Source organism: Azolla caroliniana, unplaced genomic scaffold (genome assembly GCF_043228905.1).
Source record: "Azolla caroliniana isolate FFs.n. ecotype wild unplaced genomic scaffold, voAzoCaro1.0.p SCAF_2, whole genome shotgun sequence".
Taxonomy (NCBI): domain Eukaryota; kingdom Viridiplantae; phylum Streptophyta; class Polypodiopsida; order Salviniales; family Salviniaceae; genus Azolla; species Azolla caroliniana.
The window spans coordinates 3,980,895-4,001,427 of NW_028230437.1; the positions used below are offsets into that span (position 1 = coordinate 3,980,895).

The 20,533-nt window shown below is 34.6% G+C and overlaps 2 protein-coding genes across 2 annotated transcripts; both read left to right on the forward strand.

Annotated features, from left to right (window-relative positions):
• The first annotated feature begins 864 nt into the window (after positions 1 to 864).
• APC10 (anaphase promoting complex 10) lies at positions 865 to 6,180 on the forward strand. Its single transcript, XM_087314915.1, has 6 exons — positions 865 to 1,047; positions 2,024 to 2,084; positions 3,083 to 3,175; positions 3,287 to 3,357; positions 5,487 to 5,588; positions 5,714 to 6,180. Exons 1-6 carry the CDS (start codon positions 890 to 892, stop codon positions 5,781 to 5,783), a joined length of 555 nt encoding a protein of 184 aa, XP_087171041.1. The 5' UTR covers positions 865 to 889; the 3' UTR covers positions 5,784 to 6,180.
• Positions 6,181 to 10,406: 4,226 nt separating this feature from the next.
• Positions 10,407 to 15,164, forward strand: LOC147867141 (uncharacterized). The gene is made up of 5 exons (XM_087314916.1): positions 10,407 to 10,978; positions 11,239 to 11,350; positions 11,936 to 12,038; positions 12,285 to 13,115; positions 13,514 to 15,164. Exons 1-5 carry the CDS (start codon positions 10,783 to 10,785, stop codon positions 14,702 to 14,704), a joined length of 2,433 nt encoding a protein of 810 aa, XP_087171042.1. The 5' UTR covers positions 10,407 to 10,782; the 3' UTR covers positions 14,705 to 15,164.
• Positions 15,165 to 20,533: the final 5,369 nt, after the last annotated feature.

Here is a 20,533-nt window from a genome sequence, read left to right on the forward strand (position 1 = left end):
AGAAACTGTAAAAGGAGGGAAAAACCAAACAAATTCAAACAAACAACAACACTACAAAAAACCAAACAAATTCAAACAACCACAACACTACAGTCTACATTGTACAACAATAATAGACATAATAATAAATAATAATAGTAGAAATTAAAAAAAAAAAAATTAGAAATAAAAAAGTAATAATAAAGATAAACATAATATTAACAGTGTTGATGATAATAGTAGAAATAAAAACATTTAATTGTAAAAGAAAACATAATATTAATAGAAGTAGTAATAATAAAAAAAATAAAAAATTAGAAATAAAAAAGATTAATAAAAAATAGAAATAAGAATGATCAATAAAGAATTAGAAATAAAAATGATTAATAAAAAATTAGAAATATGAATGATCAATAAAGAATTAGAAATAAAAATGATTAATAAAAAATTAGAAATAAGAATGATAAAGAATTAGAAATAAAAATGATTAATAAAAAATTAGAAATAAGAATGATCAATAAAGAATTAGAAATAAAAATAATTAATAAAAAATTAAGAATAAAAATAATTAATAAAAAATGAGAAATAAAAATAATTAATAAAGAATTAGAAAACAAAATAATTAATAAAGAATTAGAAATCAAAATAATTAATAAAGAATTAGAAAACAAAATAATTAATAAAGAATTAGAAATCAAAATAAGTAATAAAGAATTAGAAATCAAAATAATTAATAAAGAATTAGAAATCAAAATAAGTAATAAAGAATTAGAAATAAGAAAGATTAATGAAAAAGATAATAACAATTATTATTATTATTATTATTTGTATTTTTTGTTCTGCTCTGGTTTTCCTCTGTGTGAGAGAGAGAGAGAGAGAGAGAGAGAGAGGTGGAGCTAGAGCGATAGCGATGGCGATGGCGATGGCGATGGCCGAAGAAGGATCAGAGCGGGAAGACGAGAGCGAGAAGCGTGAGATCGGGAAGCTCGCAGTCTGGAGCGTCAGCTCTGCTAAGCCTGGCAATGGCGTCGATCTCCTTCGTGATTCCAACCTCGAGACTTATTGGCAGTAAGCACGAGAAACCCTAGCAATACACACTGATTCCTATTATCTTTTCTTTTCTCCCTCCTTTTACTGGATTCTCTGTGCTCCCCTCTTTTTTCTGTTTTTTTCGAAACTTACTGCCAGGAACAAGAAAACCCCCAAAAAAGAACCGATTTTACTTCATGTTTTCTTTTGTTTTCTGGTTTTAGATCTGTGTGTTTTTGAAACATACTGGCAGTAAGAAGAAAAGCACATAGCCGCTAACAAGACTCCTAATCCCTTTATTTTCTCTGTTATTTTATGTTATGTCTATTTTCGAGAGTTATGGAGGTAAGAAAGTGAACGCTAAAGTCTGATATAATCCTAATTCCTTTATCTTTTCTGTTTCCTCAGAAGCTCTCAAGATGTTTTATCTTTGGATAATTGAGATACATGCTATAGATATACATGGATTCCCCTAAATAATAGAGGCAAAAAATTCAATACTGATAGAGACGAGACAAATAGAGGTGAGATGAATTGGGCCAGTGTTGAGATGGATGTACCCTAACTGTTTGGAGATTGTGAGGTGTTGGTTTGATACACCGTATGTTAAAGTATAAGGATTTGGAGAGGTTAAATAGCTTACAACTAGGTTGGGCCCATTAATATTACAAGTAAAAAAGGAAATAAGCATAAGGGAGATGGATAGAGAAATATATAGATGTAGAAAAGTAATTTCAACATATTGAGATGAATTCTTGATTGCCCACTGGTAAAATTCATTTTGTTTCAAAGAAATGTCTTCTATGCTGAGATTGATCTATTTTCGCTGTATTTTTTATCTTTCTCTTATCTTTTATGCTCTCAATTCCGTATAGGATTGCTCAACGATAAATGCTTGGTTTCGACCTGATGAATCAACATAAATCCTGTTGTACGTCTTTTTTAATGTTTTTGTTTTGTGCAGTCTTATAACCCATTACCTTTCCAACTTTTAAATTCTAATGCTTCTTTTTAGGTCAGATGGTGCCCAACCTCACCTTGTCAACATCCAGTTCCAAAAGAAAGTTCGCTTGCAGGTGTTTTTCCTCTTCTTTTGCATCCTTCGAATTCGATATACAAAAACCATCTCATCATTACAAAAAAAGAAGACCATGATATCTTGCCAAATGCATTTGTATAACATAAATCAAATTGCTCCCTTTTGTGTTTTGTACATTTGTTTTCTCAATCAATTTGATCTCATTTGACTTTGTTCTTGTGTCTTCTTTTGAAAAATAAATGAATATGCTCGTTTTTTGTTTTAGTACACGTGCTCTCAAAACATCAATTGTCTTTGTACATGTGTTTTCTGGACTGTGAATGAACTTGCTCCCTTTTTCTTTGAGTGTGCATTTTCAAAACATAAATATCGTGCTCTGTTGTGAAATTCTAGATTCTTTTTTAAGATATAGATCAATTTCTTTCTTATGAAACTGTACATGTACTTTTGAAACATAAGTCAATAGCCCCTGCTTTTTTCATATAATTTTGACATAGCTATAAATTCATGTTCAAGTAATGCCATAAAATCATGCGCTGCTGAATTTGCACATGCATTTTCAAACATAAAAGAAATTGCTCAATCATATGGTGATTATCTTTATTGCATAGTTTTGGACTTAACTCTTTGCTCTTTCAATGCACATAATCATTTGTTACTTTCCATGTGATGGTGTTTTTTTCTGTTCAAAACCAAAGTTAATCATGATAATGCAATGATTTGTAACATGTCACGTAGTTTTGGACTTCCATATGATTGTACTGATATTTTTTCCATTGACATGTCAAACAAAAGTTAATCACGAAATCTTCAATGTAGAGGATGGCACCACATATGAAGAAATAGAACACTAAAGTTCATCCATTAGCATCATTCAAATGCTCATGGCTTTTTATGCATATATATCAATACCATATAATCCATTAGGTGTTCTCCACTGCCATTAGATCAACATCGCTTTGCATCTAATGCATAAGAATAATCATATTAAGTCCTCGAGATGTGATGTATAACGCCTTCATATTTATACTGCAGCAACTTGCGATTTATGTAGACTTCAAGCATGATGAGAGCTACACTCCCAATAAAATATCAGTTCGAGCTGGGAATTCATTTCATGATTTGAGGGTATGCCTGTTTTTTTATACAGTGCATATTTCATGATTCGAGTGTATGAATATCTGTCGTGTGTATATTAACTTGAAAGTAAAAATCATATTTCTTTTTGGTTGCGTTCAGGAAATAAAACAGGTTGAATTGATTGAACCTGTTGGATGGGTTCGTGTTTCTTTATCCCCAAACGATTCTATGTAAGTATTTTAATGTCTATAATGAATGTCCTTCTCTAAAGTCTGTATGGATGTGCTATAATAGAGTATGGAGTAGTGTTCTACATTTGACATGTTACATTAGACTTTTAGATACTCAATTAAGGGATTGAAAAATTAAGGGATAGAATTAGTTAACCTGGAGTGTTATAATCATTCTTTTTGTGGAACCGAAAAATTGCAACTCCAGGGCAAGCAGATGCCGACGAAGCTGAATTGAGAATGTTGCCTTGAGTATTATAACTGTAAAACAGAATACAATGGACACAAACCTTAACCCTAACTTAACATCTCTAAGGGGCCCAAATTGTCTATGAGACAGACTGAGATATCACATCTGAAAATGTTGTTTCTTCTTGGAGAATAAACCAAAATAAATGGAACTAGATTAGTGAAACTACCAAAGGTAATAAATATTCCTCCCTGCCAAGTTCATATTTTATTGTAAGCTTATATCAACTGAAACTTCTGCCTTTGAAAGGTCCCCAATGTGGGCTGATCCCAGCCAAGTCCATAACATTGTGAGCTTACATGGATTGAAACTTCTGCCTGATGGACTGATCCAAGATTGCGATATCACCAAATCAAGGGACACATATTTGGTGTTGGATGATAATGGCCTTGATTTGTCAATAAAATGGAGTTAGGACTGGGGTCTTGATGGATTTTTCGTATGTGCATTGAAAATTACTGTTGGTTGCTATGTTGTAATCCCTTTTGAATGTTGTGACAAGATCCTACTTGTGTAGCTCATGACTGAATTGACCTATGGCATGGGAGAGAGGGAGTGATGCTGCTAAAGAAGGTTATGCTGGCTCTCTGCTGATAGTGTTTGTGGCCATAATCTTATCGTTCAACCATTTCTCACTGTCTGTTGATTTCTAACAAGAACAATATCATTTCTGAAGTATTGCTGGTCTATATATTCAATTACCTCATGGGGAATGGGCTCTCCCTTTATAAAAACAACTACAATGGCAAACTTAATACATATTTGGTTCGACAACCCAAAGACACATGACAGATCCATTCCCATTCTCTTTTGTCCATATTTACCTGTCTCAATCTCTCACTGATCCTGAGCTTCTTACCACACTGGAGTGCATAAGAGAGACATGTATCCATTCCATGACAAGTATAAAAAAAGGGTTTTATTGTAGACTTGCAGGGTGGGTCTGAAGAGGTAGTGATAGCTCTCCCTTGGTGTTCCTTAGGTTGAACATCGCAATGACACAATTGGCAGTCCTGAGCTTTTCATTTATATTTGCTTGTCTCAAATCCCTAACTGATCCTGAGCTTCCTTATCATACTAAGGAATGCCCAAGAGATGTGTATCCATATATCAGGAGGATGATCAGAATTAAGTATAAAAATTAGGGCATTCTAGTGGACCCTCTTCTGAGCAAGCATTATTATGGGCTCATCCACGTTCTTTCATTAATAAATTAATGATATATATTCTGGTCACCCTATTCTTTTTCACTTTGGTCATGTCCATATCTGGACAATCTAAACTAAACTGGAACTGGGGTAGTACTTATCTTTACAATCTTTCATTGGGACAATTCCTGCATATAGCATACCAACGATAAGCTTTTCCTTGTTCTGCCAACTTTTTTAATGACACAGGTGCTAATCGAGGCAATCTGTAGTATTGTTTTAATGACACTTGTACTAACATAACTAGCAAGTTTTCTAAAAGATATGATCAATTGAAAGTTAATGCAATGTGTAACTCTAGGTCAACAAATCTGTCCAATTGTGTAAATATTATCATATTCTATTTTTGTTGGTCAATTTAAGACCTAGAAGAAGATCAAATAATTAAATTGTGAATTCACATGTATTCAATCAAATCTTACTAAGAACTTTTGATTTCAAAGTATGCATTTGATTAACTTTGGTTTCAATGGCTCTGATCACCTCACATGCATTAGAATGGAAAAACCAAAATAACCCTAACTTGCTGGGGATCCATCAAATAACCCAAAATTTTCAAAGCTATTAGAGTGTCTTTACTGTTCTTGAAATACCCCAAAAATGCAGGATATTTGGGTGGTTTTATGTTTATAAAGTTTTACATTTGATGAAACTTGGGATTCAATGGACAGTGAAATTCTTCGGGCATTTCTAGTTCAACTTGCAGTTCTATCAAATCATCAAAATGGGCGGGATACTCACATTCGCCAGATCAAAATCTATGGTCCACGACAGTAAGTCGATGTGTTCTTACAATTAGTAGTATTTTGGTGTTTTTCTGTAACTTCCAAAGGCACCATTGTTAAAGTGAATACACTATTTGGGTTAAAATAACTTCACTTGTTTATTATAAATGCAGACGGTCTGTAATAGGTCAACAATTCGAATTCACATCACCTGATTTCATCATGTATTCAACGGTACGATAAAAGCAAGAAATTTTGATATTATAAGCATTGTGTATTTCATTACATACTGGGGACTATGCGCTGGAAGCAAGAAATGTCGAGTTTTACTGGCATGTTTGCAGAAAATGTATTTGAATAAATCCCTAGAATTTCTTGAGTGGGAGTGTAAAATGGGTGGCTCATACTTCAAAACCAAATGAATCTTAAAGAGAACCTAGGGATGGCATCTTGTGAAAAACTAGGCGTAATTTTTGTGATTTTCCTTGTAAAAAATATGAAGGTAATTAGCAGTACCAAACTAAGAGCAAATGAAAAAGCCAGATTTATTGTCCAATTCCTCGATAAAAATGTTATGGTTTACTCATGAAGAAAAAGCTTATTGTCATCTACTTAATGTTGACATGATTGTCATGATTAATGTTGTGCAAGCCTAAGATGTAGAATTATGGACAATAAGTTAATCTTGTGGGCAAATGATGTCAACTTTGGATTGTACAGCTACTGTGTAACCAGAAAAATGTATAATTTTGTTGCCAGAAGACCTGTTATAATTTCTCATTGTCAATGGATTATATTGTTAGCTTGTTTATATATGTAATTCAGGGAAAATGTCTTCATTGTGTAAGAGTAAGTCGTAGAATTATGAAGTTACTAGGAGAAAGAAGATGAAAGGTATACTTTTGTTGTTAAAGGACCCATTGATGTTTTTCATTTTCAGTGGATTATGTCGTAAGCTCCCTGATAAATTATATATTGTGAAGACGTCTTCAATGCTTTCAGTCAAAGAAAATAGTGTACCTAGAATAATTTAGATAAAAATGTCCTCTCACCATGAAACAAAGAAGGCTCATACTTAATCCTGCATTATTGCAAACAGATCAAGAAAAGAAATGTCAAATGCAATTTGCAACCATTTGCACATTTGCACATGCTACAGAAAGTAAACAATCTTGTTTGAGCAAGCAAGGGGTACATGTTCCAATATTATAAAGAATAGTAAATAATCAGGGTTAAACCATCTACAAGGAAAATGCATCTTTGTCTCTAAATGAACAACCAAACTCTTTGTGCCAAGTATGTTTTTCATTTTCAGTGGATTATATCGTAAGCTCCCTGATAAATTATATATTGTGAAGACGTCTTCAATGCTTTCAGTCAAAGAAAATAGTGTACCTAGAATAATTTAGATAAAAATGTCCTCTCACCATGAAACAAAGAAGGCTCATACTTAATCCTGCATTATTGCAAACAGATCAAGAAAAGAAATGTCAAATGCAATTTGCAACCATTTGCACATTTGCACATGCTACAGAAAGTAAACAATCTTGTTTGAGCAAGCAAGGGGTACATGTTCCAATATTATAAAGAATAGTAAATAATCAGGGTTAAACCATCTACAAGGAAAATGCATCTTTGTCTCTAAATGAACAACCAAACTCTTTGTGCCAAGTATGGTGCAAATGTTGTCAATGTTGCTATTGGCTGCTGCCCTTTGTGTCAATCTTGTTGGCTTAAGTATTTATCCTCTCCAGCATAGTGAATCAAATGTGGGCAGTCTACCCAATGCCTATATTATCACAATCTTGTGATCCACTTTGTTATTGTGCGGCCTCTTTGATCCGGGTTAAATTTTTTATGGACAATGACTTTCACATCTTTGGCAACAAAGTGAATATATTTTGTGTCTTGTTTTCAAGGTTAATCAGTCATCAATCTATATACTCCCATGCTTGGGAATTGCTATTGATTGTCTTCAAGATTTAAAAGCATACAAAATATACACAGAAAACTATGTTGTTGCGATTTGACATGGGAACACTACATCATCATCCGAGCGTTGTAGGCAACAATGGTAGTCGTGGTCTTGGTGGCGCACTTGACTCACCTTCACCGGAAACTCCATAGCATCACTTTTGTTCGTTTTGTTTTCATTTGTGCTATAATCGTAGGATCATTTTGTAAAAACCCACCAAAATCGTGGTACTCTAGCTCTAATTGTTGTAAAGCCTAATTTGTAAAGAGATCCTTGTATATTTTTGGTCACATTTTGTCTTAATCTCTTGTACATTCCCTTAATAGTGTATTTCGATCTTAATCAAGGTTTAATCTTGTTACAAGTGATGGATGCTGATATGGTAGATGAACAATCTCCATGCCAAAGCTATTTGAGCAGCAATGATAATTGAACAGTCTCCATGTCAATGTGACTACATTTACCAACTCGGATAAGAAGTCTCCATGTCAATGTGACTGCATTTACCAACTCGATTTTCTTATCCTCAATGATGGAAGTTGACATGATAAACGAACATATGATTATGTTCATGTGGTGTGACAACTCTATATGGTTCATTTGCATGGTAGTACCAACATGCTAGGACATGTATTAGGCATCTCCTTGAATTAATGTCCCTAGAAGTTTGGGGTATGCCCGTGTGTTTTAACAAGAACACTAAAAATATGTAAATGTCTTTTGATGTTCTTTTTCTTTAGGTACGATATGGCCTCTATTAGGTTGTTTTCATTACATAGTAATTTCTTTTTAATTTTTGTACATTACCACATTCTTGAAACGGTATATAATGCTAGTTGTGGGAATGGATAATATACTTGGGGGTTCCCGAAAATCGAAAATCACAAATTGAAAAGCTCATAAAGTTCCAAACATTGAAATAGTGCCTTTACTTACGCATATAGTAACCGCATTTCAATTACGCCATTGGCTTTTTCACTAGCCTACATTCAAATCATACTTATGGTACATTCTTTTTGTTTCTAATTTGGTTCTCACTCCTAGCATGGCAACGTGGTTAAAGTCACGCCAAATTGAAGTGTACCCTCGGATCAAACATTAAAAAATGTTGAGTAAGTGAACAAAGTTCCGCTAAATAAGTAAAGAGATTACTTAGGAGAAGAAGCAAACATTGCACAAAATATAAATAGTCTTATTTGTATCTTTCCCATGCCATCAAGCATTAAAGTGTACGTTTCAGAACGATTACTTGCTCTCTTTTGTGGACTTATTGAAGCTCTCATGGATGATGAATCACCCTAAAATATGCTCTAAAATAGCAAATTTTAATAACGATGACCACACAGTTTTGAGGTAGGGGGAGCCTAACTCTCATGAACAATAAACTATGATTGAACATATATCTCAATTTGGTACTTAGTTTTCCTACCTACACATAAGCTTTTACGCTACCCCCATAATCATCCAACCACATCAAAGAAATACATCTTGCATGCCTAGGAAATATTTAAAAATATTCATGTTGTTTGCATTGCATGCAACATGTGTTGCTTCATGAACACAATGCTACAAGACAACTTTACCACGAAAGTTTGGGATTGTGATTCAAAGAATTCACAAATATTGATGTGATATTTCATGTTTGGTTCAAATTTAGAAGATAAAAACACAAATTATTTATATTTATTAGGCCATATCCATAACCCCTTTTTCAAGAAATAACTAGACATTACGTGCTAAAACACGATATCAAAGCGTAATTTGACTTTACATATTCATTAAGAATCATGCTTACATACAACGTGTACAAATGTGATGGTATACTAGTAAAAGCTTACGCTTTATAACATCAAGGTCGGAAGTAATGGCTACAAATAATTTCTCTAACAATTAGTGAACACTTTTCTCCTAAACAAATGACTTTACAACGTAGATCAAAGAGTTGAAATCAAATAGTTGTGTGTTACAAAACGTAAGCTAACAAAGGGCTTGTGTAAGATCAATAGCCATCCATAGTACATATATTTTAAATCGATAAGAATGTATAACATTTAGACATATTTAGAAACCTTAACCTCATGGAAGTTCATGTTGTTGGAATTTGCAAAGAGTTTTTTTCAGTATTAAATCACTTGGTCTCCATAGAAAATGTCATTGGGACCAAGAAATACATTGAAGATTCACTTGGCCAAGGGTGTTGCCAAGTGAGGAATCACAAGATTGGGAATGACCATCTAGACAGGTTACTGATTTCAGACTAATTACATCAAGCATAAACTGCCAAAGAATTAAACCATTTAATATTGGCAAATGTGCCAACCCAATACAAACATTACACACACACATACTCTCTCTCTCTCTCTCTCTCTCTCTCTCTCAAACATTGAAGCAAACAATGACAAAAAGCTAATGGGCATTTGTTTTCCTTCCAAGAAACACTCCTCCATTGAAGCTCTTCAATTGGAGTCGAGCAAGGGCATGAGAGAAACCTTCTCCTGCTCCTTTTGTACTATCTTTTTCCCCCTTTACAAACTCCATTATATGTGGCATCACAAAAGAAGTGTTTATTGTTTTTTTTGCTTTTCTTTTTTATCGTTATTTATTGGGATCGGAGATTTATACCCCTTTAAGCTCCTCTTGAGATTAATTTTGTTCTTTTGGGCAAAATAAGAACTCTTTTTCCAAAACGCCATGGTAGCTCTTTGTATGTGTGTGTCTTATAACTAGCTTGGGATTTTTGTAATCCCAAAGAAACTTGTTCATCCAAAACACGCCACAACTTGGTTATCAAATTCTCGGGGGTGTAAACAAATGTAATGTTATTTTTTTGTTTCTATTTGTTTGTTGTTGGACAATTTAATAGCATCCCTTATACCACTCTAAGCCCTTTGTGCAAATCTTCTCCAATGAACTTAGCATAGTAACCTAATCTTTTAACTCTAGATAAGTTGGAAAGGATAAATTCTAAATGCTCAACTTGTATCTTAATCTCCTAGTAAGATTCATCACATCCCCAACAGAAGATCTTAAGGTTGACCATACAAAAAATAGGCATATCCAATGAATTTTCATTGCTTATGAAGCCAACCAAATAACTTATTAAGCCTATACTCGACCTTACAATTCCATGTCCCATAAGATCAATGTCATTTGTTGGAGTTTATAACCTTTCAAACAAGATTAGCTTTTGCATACCTCATCATTAACCATATTGGGTAGAAAATAAACAAGATCTAGTTGTGTAGATCCCTAGTAAGAGTTGTGATAATGCATCCAACAAGGAATTGTGGTCCTAAAACACAAGGAAAATGGCCATTGAAATGCGAGAGCCATTCGCCACTCGACAACATCGACCATAACAAGAGAAGCTTAGATGAGGACCTCGCTTTGTTCCATGACATGAGAAGAAATGAGAACAAAAACTTTCTCCATCCTTCGAATGATGATATCGATGCTTCATTAAGTGAGTCTACATTATAATCCTCAAATAGACATGATGTGTTAATATGCATGCATGTAAATGTAATAGATTATATCACATTACATTATGCATAGAGAACATTCTGCACAAAATAAATGCCAATGTGAATACACATTGCATGTATTATGTAAGGTTGTAAATAATACGTCAAATTTGTGTAGATTTAAATGACATGTAATTCATGAATGTAAGAGCTGTATTAGAGTGACAAAGCATCAAATTTGTTTTAACACTTTCTTTAGAGAGTAAATTTGGAGGTCTCACTGGCTTCATTAGTTCTCCTTCATCGACACCCCCTTGGGTTAAAGGAAATGATCTTCTTGCAACCGACGCCGGAAAAAATGATTATGATTGGTGAGTGTTCATATTTTGTCGTATAAGGCTATATTCATTAAATTTGTGCTTACTTAAATTCAATAATCACTTTTAAATTTGCAAGCTCGTTTGCTTTAAACATGCACACACACACACACACACACACAATGAATTCACCTAAACAAGCACAAGGATTCAAACCTTTTTTGCCTATTGAGTAACTGAGAAGTTTCTTATTGCGGGAATTTATGAATTGTGACTTCAATCAAAATAACCGAGAGCGAGTAATGGCATGGAAATGCAAGTGGCCATGTTGTCGTGAAGCAATTGCTTCACGATATATGTATTGAGCACGAACTGTACAACTACGTATTTGGGAAGAATTGCACAACCATGATATACTGATGATTAGGCATTTAACTAGAGTGGTTTTCCATACCACTAGCTAGCTAGGTCAACCTCCCATACACAAGCTCATATTAAAACGTTATGCATTATGGGAAACATAAGGGAAAGTGAGAATTTCTTTACCACATGGGGTCTTGTCTTTTCCTCTTGGGAAATGTGTCTTAAACTTTTGTGTGAATGCTTATTTGACCTAAATCATTGTTGCATTTAATGTAGGCTTCTAACACCCCCAGAGACTCCATTGTTTCCATCGCTCGACAAAGAAGCGCCTTTGGAGCATGTGGAACCAATACTCACATGCATTACTCAACCTTCAAGAGTAAGCCAATTTTTCTTGTATTTTACCCTAATATATCTGATAAAAAAATGCTTCCACTATCTAAAAAAGAAGATACATCACCCAAGAGGGGACAATTGATAGAGACAAAGGGTATAACATAATCGTGCCTCACGCAATAAGAACATCATAGCTAATAAAAGCGTCCTAATTATCTCTATAACTAGGAGGGAACTTATTCTACACATATGTAAAATTTCAAACAATTGTAATGCCAAATGGTTGCAGATACCAAGACCAAACACGCGAGAGATGCAAAATAAAACACGCCCTCCCACACCACCAAGTACAAGAACCACATTTACACAACGAAACCAAAATTCAATATTCATAAGACAAGGAGCGACAACACAGTTGAACCCTTCAAGGGAAGATTTAAGCCCAATGCTAATAAATGTTAGACCACCTACACCAACAAGGACATTATCAAGGTCATCCACAAGCATGAATAGAGCATCATCTGCAAGGTTATCGCCTACAATATTGCGAAGAATGAATACATCCCCAAGTTCTCGATCATTTTCTACTGAGAGAAATAATGTTGCCTCTACACCTAGAGGAGTAACTAATCTAAGAGGTCCAAAAAATCACGCATGGCAATCACCCGAACTTGGATTCTCTAGTGCAGAGCCTCCTCCAAATTTACGCACATCCTTCTCAGATAGACCATTATCAAACTCTAGAGGATCAACATTAAATTCAAGGTCTGGTACTCCTAGGTACTCTTCTGGATGTAGAGTTAATGCTACCTCGGTATTAAGTAGCCAAGAGTATTGGAGCACTAAAGGGTCTTGTATAATATATTCATCTGACGATGGTGGAACTGACATCACAAATGCGAAACCACATTTTCATGACTTCAACATGAGGTTAGGTCCATTCTGCTCCAAGGAGGAGCATACTAAACCAATAAGCCGATTATCGTCGGATAATCATGAAGTAAGGGACATATGTCGTCCAACCGTAAAACAACATAAAAAGTCTAATAGCTCCGTGGAAACTTCAAGTAATTTCCTTGGTGCTTCAGTAAAGAAGTCCCTCATGGAGATGCCATCCATGGTAAGTTATTTTGTGGAGCTCATAATGTTGAATATTGTAGGGAAATTTGACAGGCAATTTGGGCTCATATTTCCCTCGAGGGAAAAAGAAATTGGGTTAGCTTTCTTTTTGTGTTTGTTTATTGGAAACAAACTATGGTATCTCTTAGCACTAGATCATTATAGGAAAGTTTAAAAAGAAAAGAAGGAAAAGATCATGTTTTTAATTGTTTTCTTAACCTTACAATCACCATTTACGCAGAAAAGCTCACCCAAAAAACTAGGAAAGCCAAAAAAGCTCACCAAATAAAACTCTCTTTCCCCCATGGCAAAATATGTCTAAACCTTCTTGTGAGTACATGTTATAACTATTATCAACTTAATTAGGAAGTAACTCAATTCCTTAAGCTTTAAATGTAGGGGAGCCATCATCGTCAACAATCTATTTCTCAAATATTATCGTGCCCTATTTTATCTAATGATGAAGAGGAGCAAAGGATGCAGAGTCGACCCATTATCAATGTGAATGGGACCATTAGGATGAGTTTGGAATACATGGACAAACGGAATGGTCACATTGATAGATTCAACTCTAACAATGTAAACGTTGATACGTCATTCAATGAATTAATGGAGAAAAATAGGAATGACTTCACTCTAGTTCATCATCAAACACTTGACAATATAGATAATAACCAAACACGATGCAAAATGCAAAAATATCAGAATATAGTCTCACATAACCATCAACTTGAAATCAAAGATGAGGATTTCATTGATATACAAGAGGACACTTCTATGAAGGGTACTATAAACCATGGTAAGAAAGTTAATCCAAGTTGTGCTAGATCCAAATTCTATAATGATAATGTGGAAGAAAGTGGATTAGAGCTGAGCGGGAATGCTATGTTAGGTTCACAAAAGAAAACTAACTCACCTATTTCAATGAAGAATCATGATGGGAAAGACGATGTTACAAGAACTCCTCTTTCGCAAAGCCCTCTCAACATATGCAACATCGTCGATCAACCGAAACGAGGGATTATATCGAATTTCAACCAACCAGATATCGATCCAAATCCAAGTATTGGTGTTGTTGAGGAGGTAGTTGACAATATAGGTACAAAAACGAACACATCAAATATTATATCATTGGAAGGCAATAAATGTAATAATAATAATAATAATATAAAGAATTATAATACCGATTGGAAATCTTCTTCATTGTCCAATATGTCATTCAAAGAAAAAAGTGACAAGTTACTTTTATGTACTTCTATTGTACATGAGATTGTTTACGAGGCAGTAAGTAAAGGTGAAGAAAAAGAGAAAGAAAAATACCTTCATTTGGGCATATCTCCTCTAGAAAGAAAACACTTCTTTAATTCTGACTATAATGTAAGCTCATTGAAAGGAAAGATATTGAAGAAACTAATCGTAAAGCCAACAAAGGAAATTCCTTCAAATCTGTCACACAAAGATCAAAGAGATAACGTTGTAGTTGTGGCAGGAGGAGATATGGAAAGAAATATTCTCCCTCTAGCGGCGTCAACAAACAAAGGTCAACCAAGATTGGCATTTAACTCGACTTGTGGTTGTAATATCATGTGATGAGATGTGTATGCACATTTCAACAACAAGTCACAACACTTGAAGATTCTACAAGATGTGCACACTTTGGAGAAAGTTGTTGACATAACATAATGTTGCCGAGAAAAAGAGAATGTTCTTAATACAACACATTAGCAACATTTGCTTTTAAGGTTTGAGAAACAAGCAAGTTCAGCAAGTTGATAATAGGGACTTAATCAAGCTATGTCTAGGAGAAATGTCTCATAGTTTATGTCAAACCAACAAACAACTTGTATCATACCATAAGGACCCATATTCATATTACTTTGAAGAAATAACATTTATTATGCCCTCAGTATTGGTAATAAGTCTACAATTACATGAACAACAATGAAATCTCACAAATTTGTACCCTTGCTCTCTTCATAATGTTGCATAAAAAACTGGGCCTTCCATTCAAGACCCACGAGCCATACCTAAAGATCACTTTCATGCTTGTACCCAAGATTGGCCTTCATGAGAGGTAACTTTGTATGCTCATTTTCATAATAATAATAGCAATAAATCCTTGTCTTTGATCTTCACTTGGATATTCAAGGCCACAAGTACATGTAAACAAAAAACGGAATTATTAAGTTTTGATCTTGGAGATATTGAATGACCAACAAATCCATGTACCATAGTGAAGTTCGTTTGTTTTGATGTATGGTTACAATTTGATAATAGTAAAGGTAGATATTAATCTTACAAAAGCTTTTGTTTTCATTGAGCAACAACATAAGTTTAATCAACACATTCACACATGCCTATATTGTGATGAATCAAATCCAAGACTTTATAGAGATTTTAAAGAGTTGTAAGAAGATAAATGTGTGATTTCAAATCAATTAAACAGTTAGGTATTTGATTAGGCTAATTATCATTGACATAGAGAAATATTAAAAACTACACGTGCAACATTACTAATATATCCAAAATGCTTGTTTAGGTACATTCCTATGAGTAAGACTTTAAATATCATTATATTCATTTGATGTTGATTTTTTCCTTCAATGTTATGCAAGACAGATCACCACTTCTTTGTGATTTACAAGATTTAAATTTCCATGCATTTGTGTTGGCAATTTTGTTTTCTTTTTTGGTACTTTACCTCATTCTTGGAATGATGTATTGTTTTAGTGGTGACTTCAAAATCTTATTATAACTTGTATATTGAAAAGCACAATTCAAAATTTATCATAGCTTTATTGTCACTCAAGACAATACCATAAAATTGACACAAATGATGAGAACCAATAAGCATTCAAATGAAGAAGCCAACCACACCTTATGTTAACCACAATTCAAAATTTATCATAGCTTTGTTGTCACTCAAGCCCTAAGCCATTACCATAAAATTGATACAAATGATGACAACCAATAAGCATTCAAATGATGAAGTCAAGGTGCCCGAGGGGCAATCTATCTTTATAACATTAAATTATGATATATTACATAAATCTCTGATTTGGTTCTCATTCATAGTACAACAACATGGTTAAAGACGCATTCATGGTAAAAGAATAAGGGTGTGGTTAAAAAAAAAAATTGGATAATTGAACGTAGTTTGTAATATGAGCAGGAATGTTACATAATTAAAATGAAAAGTTAGTAGAGGTCATATCCATTTGAAAAGGAAAGCAAACTAAGTAGTAGGAGATTCATTCACATTTATGAGTGATGCATGTACATGGTTCTCTATCCAACAATTTTGGTGTATTGTCTTTATTTGATTTTTGACTCACTTGGTTGAGATATCTTAGTTTGTAATTGATGTTTAACTTGTTGATGAGAGAGAGAGAGAGAGACACACACACACACACAATTGTGTGAGAGTAAATGTATCTAGATACCCATGTTATTATATTTTTTACTTCACCATATCTTCCTTGGACTAAGAAGGCATTACAAATATTGTTGCTACCTCATTGGTTCATGTTGTGGCAGGAGGGAGAAGCAATGGGAGTTCATGGATTTCTTGGGACTATTTGGCTACTCCCAAACGGTTAGGTGGTACAACAATATTGGATTTGGAAATGCATTTGATGGCTCGTAGGTTTGCATTATGACGAGATATGTGTCAACAAGATCAATCAACCATGGATATCTATGATGAAATATTTTATTGAGCATGATGGATTGGTGCATGGGAAAACAAAGATTAAGGCATTGTGGTGGCCATTACTCAATTGATTTATTCCTCTAAAGATTTGACATTCTATATGCGAACAATCATTGGTAAGGTCATGGCAAGATGCATTATCTGTTTTTGAATGGGCACCATCAAGTAATCGAGAATTTTGTAATTCATTACAAAATGAATTGCTTGTTTCTTCTCGAGCGTTGTATTGGCATGGAAAAGAGAAGCCAAAATCTCAATTCAATCGGTTATTTGATTGGGAGTGGGAGAGGGAGCGAGGTTCTTTAGCATCCATAGAGAGTCTAGTATGAGAGTGAGTGAGAGTGAGAAAAATGTTGAAATGAGGAAAATCTTGAAGATATTGACTCTTCGTCTCGTACTTGTAAGTGGAGTATTAGTGTTAAGTGTTAAACCAAAACCTAATTGCCCCTCCTTTTGTATATGTTATGATGACTTCTCTCTTTAATCGAAATGCAAATAGTTTTATTACTTGTGATCTATTTCCGTATTAGTGTTAAGTGTTAAACCAAAACCTAATTGCCCCTCCTTTTGTATATGTTATGATGACTTCTCTCTTTAATCGAAATGCAAATAGTTTTATTACTTGTGATCTATTTCCTTGTAGCATCTAGCATTTATGCCTACATGAGGCATTAGTGAGCTTCTTAGCGAAGTTTGTGCTTCGATAGAGGTGAGTTAGAGTTCGTAAAATTAGGGCCAGCAAGGTTAGAAGCTTGAGAGTACTTGACAATCACTCTCACCCAACACGTCATTGATAGGCTATACAATAGTTTAGACCCCTCTACCTAAAATATTGGCATGGAGGCAAAACATTGTCGATACAAATATGTGCATGCCATGTGTTTACCTTGAGACAAAGCAATTTCTAATCCAAACTTGATTGTATCATCTAGTTTCTTTTACCAATTTATGAGGACTTTACCTACATGTTCTTTTTTCATTGATAGCATACAAAAGCACATGTTTGTATGTGAGTTGCATGTGTCTTTGGCTCATATTATGATTTTAAATTCGCTAGAATGGCTTTAACTTCTTTTCTTCTTTTTTCCTGAAAAAATATCCTCCATTGGTATTAAAATGAAAGTGGCCAAAGACCATGTACAAAATAGGCTAATATTACTTTGAATATTGTAAAGCCATGCCGAATGACTCTAGCCAGTCTTTCTAGGTAAGATAAGTAAGAAAAAAAAACCTCGCCAATCTTTATAGGCAAAAAAATTACAATGATGCCATACCAATATCCAAATCAAAGAAATGCCCATGCTTTGCATTTGTTCAAATGAATCAAGTGCTTTGTGGCCTTGTCCATGCTGGACATATGTTATAATGAGTGCATTCCAAGCTATACACATCTTGAAAAACAAACTTTTCCAGCACTTCCTTGGTTGTTCCAAACCTACCACATTTGTCATACATCTCCATCGAAGCATTTCCCAATACCATCATATCATTATCCACTAGAACCATATCTGCAATGTCACCGTGAATTTATTTTCCCTTGTCAATAGCTTCTACACTTCCACAAGCCTTTGCTACGGCAAGCTAGGAGACCACATGTAAAGGTAAAAACAATCTCCAGCATGTAAAAACAAGTCCATTCTATCATGATTGCATTCCAAATGGCCACATTTGTAGTTAGAAGCGTCTGAAACACATCTTCCTTTGCCCCTTGTCATGGTTTCTAAAAACTTCATGTTGTAGACAAAAGTACTGAAGACCATAGTCAACATATAAACAACATCTCAAAGTATCCAGCTTTTTCAAACTTCATTTTTCCACATTTGCCCTCAACCTTTGACAACAAAAATGCCTACAAAATCAACCAGCTTCATAAATCATGTAATGTGATCAGTTTATCAACTATTTCCAATGTCTGAAGTTAAGCAATGTCTCTGATGACAGTAACACATTTGGCTTGAGTTGTTGTGTCTTAAAAACATTAAAAATCTCCAAGCTTCAAAATATGTACTCTCGTCGACCCTCAAGAAAATGCTTCCAAGTCCACACCATCAACACTCATAGAACAAAAAAAGAAAATGAGTGTACTCTCCCATCGTGAAGTATGCTTCAGCCCCCGCCAACCTCATGACTCATCCTTATCAAACAAAGAATCTGTTTTATTTTCCCCATCCAACATCTAGCCAGTTACCACCAAAGTCCACCTCAACCATCTCTCATCGTAGACCACGAAAGCCTTGTACATACAAAAAACATAATGACACTACTCTCTATATCCCCTCATGAAATTATGCTTCTTCCCCCAACACCATTGTCACTCATCCTTGTCAAAAATAGATAATGTGCTTCGTTGTCCATATCAACAATGTCATCTTTTACTATGAAGGTCCTTGAGATTGGAAGACACGATGACCAACATCCAATGTGCTCTCCTTCTCCCCTCATGAAAGTATGCGTCAGCCCCTACACCATCAAAAAATAGAATGAATCACTCTCCTCAGACACTCATAAAAATCTGCTTCACCCTCCAACACCATCTTTATAGAAAATCTGCTTCATTTTCAACATCAACCATCTGTCCATTTTCAGATTCCATCAAGCATCCTGACATATAGATAGCAAACATATTAGTGTAAAAAACTCCCTCACCAACTCATGATACTATGCTTCAAACCCCACACCATCTTCACTCCTCCTTATCCCTCAAAAGAATTTTGCTTCTTAATTCCACATCAACCCTCTCGCCGATTACCACCAAATTCCTGCTCATAATAATATGCTTCAACCCCCACACCATCTACACTCATCCTTATCGCTCAAAAAGAATTTGCTTCTTATGTCCACAACAATCATCTCGGCATCTCGCTAATCGGCACCAAATTTTGGCTTGCCATGTCCTTGATTTGCACCAACATAATCACTTATCATGTCCAACGACACTGCTTCATAGTCCATTAGGTAAGTAACAAAACCCGCCGAAAAGTATCAAACAATACAGATTACTTTGAATAGAAATATATAAATATCTCCCTATCACACCATAGGAACACTTCTTCCTCCCATAGCAACATCCTTTTCCAACAAAGAAAAGAATTATTATGTTTATCAACAAGTTATGGTGTTATGTGCTATAAGACTGAAATAAGAAAGGCCTAGGTGGAGGAAACAACCATCGTGGTGGCACATAATTCCAACAATTTTCATGTGTCCCATCCAACCATAGAGGTATTGGCCACCATGTCTGACGAATTTTTCTTCTTTTCTTATGTACCTTTTCTGTTGTTCCTTTAATAGAATGGCTTTAACTTTTGTAGCATATATGAACTCCTTCACCCAAAGCGAAGGGGGGGAAGGGCAATGGTCCTTTCCGGTTCTATTGCGGGTTGGGACCATCCAACTGGAAGAACCCTCAAGTCCTCTATTCAATGCCTCCAAATGGGCACACTAATGGTTAGCATATAGATATTTTTATGTGAAATTTCTAGCTAACTATTCCGCCTCAAGTGTTCGATATATGTGCTAGCAGCTCCATATTCTACACACGATCTATCTCTTCCTTGATAATTGCATCATGTCCAACAGCCCTTAACTGCGTTAATGTTCCTGACATTGTATTCCAGTTTTTGTAGCATTTGAATATGGATTTAAGGCAAATACTCCAAATTCAATCATTTGATTTTGTTATCTTTATAGTAATGAGAGTTTTGTGT